The 13,184-nt window shown below is 32.7% G+C and overlaps 1 protein-coding gene across 1 annotated transcript in view; it reads left to right on the top strand.

The window, feature by feature from the left end:
- The first annotated feature begins 6,498 nt into the window (after positions 1 to 6,498).
- Positions 6,499 to 13,184, top strand: part of LOC143242693 (fasciclin-1-like) — a 28,427-nt gene continuing 21,741 nt past the window's right edge. Inside the window, exon 1 of the mRNA XM_076486169.1 lies at positions 6,499 to 6,928. Within this exon, the coding sequence (XP_076342284.1) occupies positions 6,737 to 6,928 (192 nt within the window). The 5' untranslated portion in view covers positions 6,499 to 6,736. The remainder of the gene's footprint in view (positions 6,929 to 13,184) is intronic.

The following is a 13,184-nucleotide window of genomic DNA, read 5'->3' as shown; positions in this document are numbered from 1 at the left end:
ATCTTTCTTAATAATTATGATGTGTTTGTTACTATTGGGCAAACTTATCTTCCTTATTATGTATGATGTGTTGGTTACTATTAGACAAACTTATCTTCCTTATTATGTATGATGTGTTGGTTACTATTGGACAAACTTATCTTCCTTGCTATGTCTGACGTGTTGGTTACTATTGGACAAACTTATCTTTCTTATTATGTATGATGTGTTTGTTACTATTGGGCAAACTTATCTTCTTTATTATGTATGATGTGTTGGTTACTATTAGACAAACTTATCTTCCTTACTATGTATGATGTGTTGGTTACTATTGGACAAACTTATCTTCCTTATTATGTCTGATGTGTTGGTTACTATTAGACAAACTTATCGTTCTTATTATGTATGATGTGTTGGTTACTATTAGACAAACTTATCTTCCTTGCATTGTCTGACGTGTTGGTTACTATTGGACAAACTTATCTTTCTTAATAATTATGATGTGTTTGTTACTATTGGGCAAACTTATCTTCCTTATTATGTATGATGTGTTGGTTACTATTGGACAAACTTATCTTCCTTATTATGTATGATGTGTTGGTTCCTATTGGACAAACTTATCTTCCTTACTATGTCTGACGTGTTGGTTACTATTGGACAAACTTATCTTTCTTATTATGTATGATGTGTTTGTTACTATTGGGCAAACTTATCTTCCTTATTATGTATGATGTGTTGGTTACTATTAGACAAACTTATCTTCCTTATTATGTATGATGTGTTGGTTCCTATTGGACAAACTTATCTTTCTTATTATGTCTGACGTGTTGGTTACTATTGGACAAACTTATCTTTCTTATTATGTATGATGTGTTTGTTACTATTGGGCAAACTTATCTTCCTTACTATGTATGATGTGTTTGTTACTATTGGGCAAACTTATCTTCCTTACTATGTATGATGTGTTGGTTACTATTGAACAAACTTATCTTCCTTACTATGTATGATGTGTTGGTTACTATTGGACAAACTTATCTTCCTTACTATTTATGATGTGTTGGTTACTATTGGACAAACTTATTTTCCTTATTATGTGTGATGTGTTGGTTCGTATTGGACGAACTTACCTTTCTTAATATGTGTGATGTGTTGGTTCGTATTGGACGAACTTACCTTTCTTATTATGTGTGATGTGTTTGTTACTATTGGGCAAACTTACCTTTCTTATTATGTGTGATGTGTTGGTTACTATTGGACAAACTTATCTTCCTTACTATGTCTGATTGATGTGTTGGCTACTATTGGACAAACTTGTCTTCCTTACTATGTCTGATGTGTTGGTTTCTATTGGATAAACTTTCATTCCCTTATCATGTGTGATGTGTTGGTTCCTATTGAACAAACTTATCTTCCTTACTATTTATGATGTGTTGGTTACTATTGGACGAACTTACCTTTCTTAATATGTATGATGTGTTGGTTACTATTGGACAAACGTATCTTCCTTATTATTTATGATGTGTTGGTTACTATTGGCCACAGTTATCTTCCTTATTATGTGTGATGTGTTGGTTACTATTGTACAAACTTATCTTCCTTACTATGTATGATGTGTTGGTTACTATTGGACAAACTTATCTTCCTTACTATTTATGATGTGTTGGTTACTATTGGACAAACTTATTTTCCTTATTATGTGTGATGTGTTGGTTCGTATTGGACGAACTTACCTTTCTTATTATGTGTGATGTGGTGGTTCTATTGGACGAACTTACCTTTCTTAATATGTGTGATGTGTTGGTTACTATTGGACGAACTTACCTTTCTTATTATGTATGATGTGTTGGTTTCTATTGGATAAACTTTCATTCCCTTATCATGTGTGATATGTTGGTTCCTATAGAACAAATTTATCTTCCTTATTATGTATGATGTGTTGGTTACTATTAGACAAACTTATCTTCCTTACTATGTATGATGTGTTGGTTCCTATTGAACAAACTTATCTTCCTTACTATTTATGATGTGTTGGTTACTATTGGACGAACTTACCTTTCTTAATATGTGTGATGTGTTGGTTACTATTGGATAAACTTATCTTCCTTATTATGTATAATGTGTTTGTTACTATTGGACAAACTTATCTTCCTTATTATATATGATGTGTTTTTTACTATTGGACAAACGTATCTTCCTTATTATTTATGATGTGTTGGTTACTATTGAACAAACTTATCTTCCTTATTATGTCTGATGTGTTGGTTACTATTGGACAAACTTATCTTCCTTACTGTGTATGATGTGTTGGTTACTATTGGACAAACTTATCTTCCTTACTATTTATGATGTGTTGGTTACTATTGGACAAACTTATCTTCCTTATTATGTGTGATGTGTTGGTTCGTATTGGACGAACTTACCTTTCTTATTATGTGTGATGTGGTGGTTCCTATTGGACGAACTTACCTTTCTTATTATGTGTGATGTGGTGGTTCCTATTGGACGAACTTACCTTTCTTATTATTTGTGATGTGTTGGTTACTATTGGATAAACTTATCTTCCTTATTATGTATGATGTGTTTTTTACTATTGGACAAACGTATCTTCCTTACTATGTATGATGTGTTGGTTACTATTGGACAAACTTATCTTCCTTATTATTTATGATGTGTTGGTTACTATTAGACAAACTTATCTTCCTTGCTATGTCTGATGTGTTGGTTCCTATTGAACATACTTATCTTCCTTACTATGTATGATGTGTTGGTTACTATTGGACAAACTTATCTTCCTTATTATTTATGATGTGTATGTTACTATTGGACAAACTTATCTTCCTTACTATGTATGATGTGTTGGTTACTATTAGACAAACTTATCTTCCTTACTATGTATGATGTGTTGGTTACTATTGGACAAACTTATCTTCCTTATTATTTATGATGTGTTGGTTACTATTGGACAAACTTATCTTCCTTATTATGTCTGATGTGTTGGTTACTATTAGACAAACTTATCTTCCTTATTATGTATGATGTGTTGGTTACTATTAGACAAACTTATCTTCCTTGCTATGTCTGACGTGTTGGTTACTATTGGACAAACTTATCTTTCTTATTATGTATGATGTGTTTGTTACTATTAGGCAAACTTATCTTTCTTATTATGTATGATGTGTTGGTTACTATTAGACAAACTTATCTTCCTTATTATGTATGATGTGTTGGTTCCTATTGAACAAACTTATCTTCCTTGCTATGTCTGACGTGTTGGTTACTATTGGACAAACTTACCTTTCTTATTATTTGTGATGTGTTTGTTACTATTGGATAAACTTATCTTCCTTATTATGTATGATGTGTTTTTTACTATTGGACAAACGTATCTTCCTTATTATGTGTGATGTGTTGGTTACTATTGGACAAACTTATCTTCCTTACTATGTCTGATTGATGTGTTGGCTACTATTGGACAAACTTATCTTCCTTACTATGTCTGATGTGTTGGTTTCTATTGGATAAACTTTCATTCCCTTATCATGTGTGATATGTTGGTTCCTATTGAACAAACTTATCTTCCTTACTATTTATGATGTGTTGGTTACTATTGGACGAACTTACCTTTCTTAATATGTATGATGTGTTGGTTACTATTGGACAAACTTATCTTCCTTATTATATATGATGTGTTTTTTTACTATTGGACAAACGTATCTTCCTTATTATTTATGATGTGTTGGTTACTATTGGCCAAACTTATCTTCCTTATTATGTGTGATGTGTTGGTTACTATTGTACAAACTTATCTTCCTTACTATGTATGATGTGTTGGTTACTATTGGACAAACTTATCTTCCTTACTATTTATGATGTGTTGGTTACTATTGGACAAACTTATTTTCCTTATTATGTGTGATGTGTTGGTTCGTATTGGACGAACTTACCTTTCTTATTATGTGTGATGTGGTGGTTCCTATTGGACGAACTTACCTTTCTTAATATGTGTGATGTGTTGGTTACTATTGGACGAACTTACCTTTCTTATTATGTATGATGTGTTGGTTTCTATTGGATAAACTTTCATTCCTTTATCATGTGTGATATGTTGGTTCCTATAGAACAAATTTATCTTCCTTATTATGTATGATGTGTTGGTTACTATTAGACAAACTTATCTTCCTTACTATGTATGATGTGTTGGTTCCTATTGAACAAACTTATCTTCCTTACTATTTATGATGTGTTGGTTACTATTGGACGAACTTACCTTTCTTAATATGTGTGATGTGTTGGTTACTATTGGATAAACTTATCTTCCTTATTATGTATAATGTGTTTGTTACTATTGGACAAACTTATCTTCCTTATTATATATGATGTGTTTTTTACTATTGGACAAACGTATCTTCCTTATTATTTATGATGTGTTGGTTACTATTGAACAAACTTATCTTCCTTATTATGTCTGATGTGTTGGTTACTATTGGACAAACTTATCTTCCTTACTGTGTATGATGTGTTGGTTACTATTGGACAAACTTATCTTCCTTACTATTTATGATGTGTTGGTTACTATTGGACAAACTTATCTTCCTTATTATGTGTGATGTGTTGGTTCGTATTGGACGAAGTTACCTTTCTTATTATGTGTGATGTGGTGGTTCCTATTGGACGAACTTACCTTTCTTATTATGTGTGATGTGGTGGTTCCTATTGGACGAACTTACCTTTCTTATTATTTGTGATGTGTTGGTTACTATTGGATAAACTTATCTTTCTTATTATGTATGATGTGTTTTTTACTATTGGACAAACTTATCTTCCTTACTATGTATGATGTGTTGGTTACTATTGGACAAACTTATCTTCCTTATTATTTATGATGTGTTGGTTACTATTAGACAAACTTATCTTCCTTGCTATGTCTGATGTGTTGGTTCCTATTGAACATACTTATCTTCCTTGCTATGTCTGACGTGTTGGTTACTATTGGACAAACTTATCTTCCTTACTATGTATGATGTGTTGGTTACTATTGGACAAACTTATCTTCCTTATTATTTATGATGTGTTGGTTACTATTGGACAAACTTATCTTCCTTACTATGTATGATGTGTTGGTTACTATTAGACAAACTTATCTTCCTTACTATGTATGATGTGTTGGTTACTATTGGACAAACTTATCTTCCTTATTATTTATGATGTGTTGGTTACTATTGGACAAACTTATCTTCCTTATTATGTCTGATGTGTTGGTTACTATTAGACAAACTTATCTTCCTTATTATGTATGATGTATTGGTTACTATTGGACAAACTTATCTTCCTTACTATGTATGATGTGTTGGTTACTATTAGACAAACTTATCTTCCTTACTATGTATGATGTGTTGGTTACTATTGGACAAACTTATCTTCCTTATTATTTATGATGTGTTGGTTACTATTGGACAAACTTATCTTCCTTATTATGTCTGATGTGTTGGTTACTATTAGACAAACTTATCTTCCTTATTATGTATGATGTGTTGGTTACTATTAGACAAACTTATCTTCCTTGCTATGTCTGACGTGTTGGTTACTATTGGACAAACTTATCTTTCTTATTATGTATGATGTGTTTGTTACTATTAGGCAAACTTATCTTTCTTATTATGTATGATGTGTTGGTTACTATTAGACAAACTTATCTTCCTTATTATGTATGATGTGTTGGTTCCTATTGAACAAACTTATCTTCCTTGCTATGTCTGACGTGTTGGTTACTATTGGACAAACTTACCTTTCTTATTATTTGTGATGTGTTGGTTACTATTGGATAAACTTATCTTCCTTATTATGTATGATGTGTTTTTTACTATTGGACAAACGTATCTTCCTTACTATGTATGATGTGTTTGTTACTATTGGACAAACTTATCTTCCTTATTATTTATGATGTGTTGGTTACTATTAGACAAACTTATCTTCCTTACTATGTGTGATGTGTTGGTTACTATTGGACAAACTTACCTTCCTTATTGTGTCTGATGTTTTGGTTCGTAGTGGACATACTTATTTTCTTCATTATATCTGACGTGTTGGTTCCTATTGGACAAACTTACCTTCCTTATTGTGTCTGATGTTTTGGTTCGTACTGGACATACTTATTTTCTTCATTATATCTGTCGTGTTGGTTCCTATTGGACAAACTTACCTTCCTTATTGTGTCTGATGTTTTGGTTCGTACTGGACATACTTATTTTCTTCATTATATCTGTCGTGTTGGTTCCTGTTGGACAATCGTATATTCCTTATTATGTCTAATTTGTTGGTTTCTAGTGGAGAAACTTATCTTATCTTATTACGTGTGATTTGTTGATTCCTATTGGACAATCTTACCTTCCTTGTTATATCTAATGTGGTGGTTTCTATTGGTTATACTTATATTCCTTATTATGTGCGATTTGTTTGTTCGTATTGGACAAAGTTATCTTACTTTTTATGTCTGATGTGTTTGTTCCGGTTGGACATACTGTTGGTTCCTATTGTTCCTTATTACGTCTGATGTGTTGGTTACTATTGGACATTCATATCTTCCTTACTATGTATGATGTGTTGGCTCTTATTGAACAAACTTATCTTCCTTATTGTGTTGGTTCCTTTTGAACATACCTTTCTTATTACGTCTGATGTGGTGTTTCCTATTACACAAACTTACTTTCCTTATTATGTCTGATGTGGTTAATTTCAAGGCGAGTCATTTAATTTGTCAATGTTTGCTTTAAACAACAGGCGAACATTTGAACTGAGTAAACACAATATTTGGAACCTGAAACTGAACAACAGAGAGAAACTTTTTACGTTCTTTGTTCCTGGACAGAAAGCATGGGACGATTTTAGGTCAGAAATGCCAAATGAGTACAATCAGATGACAATGGATGTCTACAAATACCACGTTCAAAAGGTACGTTTTTTTATCTTAACGAATTGTTGGTAGCTTTGTGGAAATACTTGTTACTAACAGTCTGCATGTGCATGCCTATTGTTTCAAAAAGTCATGGATAAGTAGTGACCATTATTCGAAAATGTGTGAAATATTCTACTGGTCAGTTAGAATCAGTACTGTATTGTTCGCATGTAGATTGTAACACCAGAAACGAAACATTCCTCTATATCTCTAGCATGGGTATTAACACTATTACTGGTGAGGAGAGAACAACGTTCCGAACTTCCTAGGTCATCTTTAGGTTAAGAAAGAGAGATTTTGAATGTGACCGTTGAAGGACACATGTCTTAGGGACGAGAGTATAAACGGGTACCGGATTGTAGGGGGCGTTACAGGTGGATGTTAGGTTATTAATTAGTATTGGTTTAATTTTGGTTTCACTTGCTGTATAAGTAGTAATTCTTTGATTTTGCGTTTGTTTATATTTGTTTCCCTACTTAATATCTGGGTGTCTTGTATGGTTATGTTGTATTTATTTGATTTGCAGTGTTCAAAAACGTGTGAAGATTGTTTTTCTGTTCTTTGAATCTGGTTTCCAATTTTCTGCTTGTTTCTCCAATATAGAAGTCGTGACAGTTGTTGCATTGTATTTTATAAATAATGTTGGTGTTGTGTTTGTCAGTGTAGTTTTTACATAGTATGCACTTTAGTTTTATACCTGGTTTCTGAATAAATTTGGTGTTTACTGGGATGTTGTGTTTTGTTTTCCAAATGATGGTTATTTTTTTTGCTGATGACGGGAACATATGGTATGCAGCAGTATAAGCTTTTGTAGTTTGTTGCATCTTGGGATTTATTGTTGTTTGTTTGTTTGTCTAGGTGTGTACGTATTATTTTTTCAACGGTGTTCATGTTGATGAAGTATTGTTTTATTTTGTTGATTTCACTGTGAATTTTATCAGGTTAGTATAGTTTTCTGACTGTGTTTATTTGGTTTCTTAATATGTTGACTTTGTGTTTTGTTTCATGTGCTGAGTCCCAGGGAATGTATAATCCAGAATAGATGGCACTTCTGTAGACTTCTGTTTTGAATCGTGTATTGATTCTTGTGATCTTGAGGGTGAGAAATGCTAATTGAGTAGTTTTCTTATGTTCACAGGTGGAATTAATGTTGGGGTGCATCGAGTTAACGTGATTGAAAACTAAGTGTGTGTTCTGTAGATGTGAATCCAACAATTGTATCATCAACATACCTGTACCAATATAGTGGTGGATGTAAGGATGAGATGATAGATTGTGATTCAATCTGTGTCATAACAATGTTGGCTAGAACTGGTAACACTGGATTCCCATACTTAGGCCAGTTATTTGTAGGTAGTTTTGGTTATTGAACATTAAAGTTAGTTTTGGTGGTAGTGAATTTTATAAGGGTTGTTAATTGGTTGCTGGCTATGTTTATCAATCGGTTGGGGTCTTGGATATAAAGTTTTAAAGCTATCTTGCAGGCTTCAATTGTTGGTACTTCTGTAAAGAGGGAGATTACATCAGAACTGACCATTAAGGCTTTATGATTTAGTTGATTAAGAATATATTTAAAGTTAAAAGAGCCTTTGAAAAAGAAATCGGCTGATGTTACATATTTAGAAAATGCCCACGCTATATATTTACTGAGGTTGTAGTTAAATGATTCATAGGTTGACATTGTGGGTCGTAGTGAACAATTAGGTTTTGAGGTTTGGGGCTGCCGTATAGTTGTGGTGTGCGTGAGTTGGTCTTTCCTAGGTAAGAATAAATGTTTTCTTAGATTGTGTTGGTTTTTCATTTGTAGTAATATTTTGTCTAACTGGTTTTCATGTGTTTTTGTTGGATTTGTGTTTAGTAGTTTAAATTTCCTTGTATCTGATAAGATGTTCATTTTTCGGTGTTACTGTGAAGTTGAGTCCTTTGTTGAGTAGATGTATTTCTTCATTGCTTGATTTTCGGTCGAATCTGTTAATTACGAGGTTTGTTGGTGGTTCGTTGTGTTGGCGTCTTGTTTATTGTTGTTAATTACGAGTTGTGTTGGTGGTTCGTCGTGTTGGCGTCTTGTTTGTTGTTGTCACCTTAGTTTATCTAGTTTATTGTTGTTGTCACCTTAATTTATCTAGGTTCTTGTTGTTGTCACCATAATTTATCTAGGTTTTTGTTGGTGTCACCATAATTTATCTAGGTTCTTGTTGTTGTCACCTTAATTTATCTAGTTTCTTGTTGTTGTCACCTTAATTTATCTAGTTTCTTGTTGTTGTCACCTTAATTTATCTAGTTTCTTGTTCTTGTCACCTTAATATATCCAGTTTCTTGTTGTTGTCACCTTAATTTGTCCAGTTTATCTAGTTATCTAGTTTCTTGTTGTTGTCACCTTAATTTATCTAGTTATATAGGTTCTTGTTGTTGTCACCTTAATTTATCTAGTTATCTAGGTTCTTGTTGTTGTCACCTTAATTTATCTAGTTATCTAGGTTCTTGTTGTTGTCACCTTAATTTATCTAGTTTCTTGTTGTTATCTAGTTTCTTGTTGTCATCTAGGTTCTTGTTGTTATCCAGGTTCTTTTTGTTGTCCAGGTTCTTGTTGTGGCATACCTTCTTTTATCTAGTTTCTTGTTGTTGTCACCTTAGTTTATACAGTTTATCTAGTTATCCAGGTTCTTGTTGTTGTCACCTTAGTTTATACAGTTTATCTAATTATCCAGGTTCTTGTTGTTGTCACCTTAATTTATCCAGTTTATCTAGTTATCTAGTTTCTTGTTGTTGTCACCTTAGTTTATACAGTTTATCTAGTTATCCAGGTTCTTGTTGTTGTCACCTTAGTTTATACAGTTTATCTAATTATCCAGGTTCTTCTTGTTGTCACCTTAATTTATCCAGTTTATCTAGTTATCTAGTTTCTTGTTGTTGTCACCTTAGTTTATACAGTTTATCTAGTTATCCAGGTTCTTGTTGTTGTCACCTTAATTTATCTAGTTTCTTGTTCTTATCTAGTTTCTTGTTGTCATCTAGGTTCTTGTTGTTATCCAGGTTCTTTTTGTTGTCCAGGTTCTTATTGTGGCATACCTTCTTTTATCTAGTTTCTTCTTGTTGTCACCTTAGTTTATACGTTTTATTTAGTTATCCAGGTTCCTGTTGTTGTCACCTTAGTTTATCTAGTTATCTAGGTTCTTGTTGTTGTCACCTTAATTCATCAAGGTTCATGTTGTTGTGGACCTTAATTTATATAGTTATCTAGGTTCTTGTTGTTATCCAAGTTCTTGTTGTTATCTAGGTTCTTCTTGTTGTCACCTTAGTTTATCTAAGTTCTTGTTGTTATCCAGGTTCTTGTTGTTGTCTAGGTTCTTGTTGTTATCCAGGTTCTTTTTGTTGTTACCTTAGTTTACTTAGGTTCTTGTTGTTGTCACCTTAGTTTATCTAGGTTCTTGTTGTTATATACGTTCTTGTCGTTCTTACTGTTGAGTTGACTGATTTTACGTTTCAAGAGTTCATAAAACAACTAAAACCAAAATTAAACCAATATAAAGAAACACCTTTATACTTATACTAGGCGTAAGGCGTGCTACTCGTAATCCGAGGGTCCTGGGTTTGCGCCCGCGTTGCGCTAAACATGCTCGCCCTCCCAGCCGTGGGGGCGTATTAATGTGACGGTCAATCCCACTATTCGTTGGTAAAAGAGTAGCCCAAGAGTTGGCGGTGGGTGGTGATGACTAGCTCCCTTCCCTCTAGTCTTACACTGCTAAATTAGGGACGGCTAGCACAGATAGCCCTCGAGTAGCTTTGTGCGAAATTCCAAAACAAACAAACAAAACAAACAATACCTATTCTAATTAATAACCTAATATCCACCTGCAACGCCCCCTACAACACGTTACCCGTTTATACTCTATTCCTTAAGATATGTGTCCGTCAATGGTCAAATTCAAACACTCTCTCTTACTTAACTTGAGGATGACCTAGAAAGTTCGAATCGTTGTTCGCTGCTTATCAGTAAAAGTGCTAATACCCATAATAGCCATTCTGAGATACATTTTTATTTCAAATGGGTTTCTCGTCATCAAGTGTAATGTTATCGTGTGCAGTGTAACAACAGAAATGAAACATTTTACTGTTCAGTTAATGTTAGTACTGTATTGTTATCGTGTACAGTGTAACAACAGAAATGAAACATTTTACTGTTCAGTTAATGTTAGTACTGTATTGTTATCGTGTACAGTGTAACAACAGAAATGAAACATTTTACTGTTCAGTTAATGTTAGTACTGTATTGTTATCGTGTACAGTGTAACAACAGAAATGAAACATTCTACTCTTTAGTTAATGTTAGTATTGTATTGTTATCGTGTACAGTGTAACAACAGAAATGAAACATTCTACTCTTCAGTTAATGTTAGTACTGTATTGTTATCGTGTACAGTGTAATAACAGAAATGAAACATTTTACTGTTCAGTTATTGTTAGTATTGTATTGTTATCGTGTACAGTGATAACAACAGAAATGAAACATTCTACTGTTCAGTTAATGTTAGTACTGTATTGTTATCGTGTACAGTGTAACAAGAGAAATGAAACATTTTACTGTTCAGTTAATGTTAGTACTGTGTTGTTATCGTGTACAGTGTAACAACAGAAATGAAACATTCTACTCTTCAGTTAATGTTAGTACTGTATTGTTATCGTGTACAGTGTAACAACAGAAATGAAACATTCTACTCTTCAGTTAATGTTAGTACTGTATTGTTATCGTGTACAGTGTAACAACAGAAATGAAACATTCTACTCTTCAGTTAATGTTAGTACTGTATTGTTATCGTGTAACAAGAGAAATGAAACATTTTACTGTTCAGTTATTGTTAGTATTGTATTGTTATCGTGTACCGTGTAACGACAGAAATGAAACATTCTACTGTTCAGTTAATGTTAGTACTGTATTGTTATCGTGTACAGTGTAACAACAGAAATGAAACATTTTACTGTTCAGTCAATGATAGTACTGTATTGTTATCGTGTACAATGTAACAACAGAAATGAAACATTTTACTGTTCAGTTAATGTTAGTACTGTATTGTTATCGTGTACAGTGTAACAACAGAAATGAAACATTCTTTACTCTTCAGTTATTGTTAGTATTGTATTGTTATCGTGTACAGTGTAACAACAGAAATGAAACATTGAACTGTTCAGTTAATGTTAGTACTGTATTGTTATCGTGTACAGTGTAATAACAGAAATGAAACATTCTACCGTTCAGTTAATGTTAGTACTGTATTGTTATCATGTACAGTGTAACAACAGAACTGAAACATTCTACTGTTCAGTTAATGTTAGTACTCTATTGTTATTGTGTACAGTGTAACAACAGAAATGAAACATTGTACTGTTCAGTAGTACTGTATTGTTATCGTGTACAGTGTAACAACAGAAATGAAACATTGTACTGTTCAGTAGTACTGTATTGTTATCGTGTACAGTGTAACAACAGAAATGAAACATTTTACTGTTCAGTTAATGTTAGTACTGTATTGTTATCGTGTAACAAGAGAAATGAAACATTTTACTGTTCAGTTAATTTTATTACTGTATTGTTATCGTGTACAGTGTAACAACAGAAATGAAACATTCTACTGTTCAGTTAATGTTAGTACTGTATTGTTATCGTGTACAGTGTAATAACAGAAATGAAACATTCTACCGTTCAGTTAACGTTAGTACTGTATTGTTGTCGTGTATAGTGTAACAACAGAAATGAAACATTCTACTGTTCAGTTAATGTTAGTACTGTATTGTTATCATGTACAGTGTAACAACAGAACTGAAACATTCTACTGTTCAGTTAATGTTAGTACTGTATTGTTATCGTGTACAGTGTAACAACAGAAATGAAACATTTTACTGTTCAGTTAATGTTAGTACTGTATTATTATCGTGTACAGTGTAACGACAGAAATGAAACATTCTACTATTCAGTTAATGTTTGTACTGTGTTGTTATCGTGTACAGTGTAACAACAGAAATGAAACATTTTACTGTTCAGTTAATGTTAGTACTGTATTGTTATCGTGTACAGTGTAACAACAGAAATGAAACATTCTACTCTTCAGTTAATGTTTGTACTGTATTGTTATCGTGTACAGTGTAACAACAGAAATGAAACATTCTACTCTTCAGTTAATGTTAGTACTGTATTGTTATCGTGTACAGTGTAACAACAGAAATGAAACATTCTACTCTTCAGTTAATGTTAGTACTG

This window comes from Tachypleus tridentatus, unplaced genomic scaffold (assembly GCF_004210375.1).
Source record: "Tachypleus tridentatus isolate NWPU-2018 unplaced genomic scaffold, ASM421037v1 Hic_cluster_2, whole genome shotgun sequence".
Lineage (NCBI taxonomy): Eukaryota > Metazoa > Arthropoda > Merostomata > Xiphosura > Limulidae > Tachypleus > Tachypleus tridentatus.
Note: the sequence above shows the minus strand (reverse complement) of the source record. Positions and strands in the feature narration are given on the sequence as shown.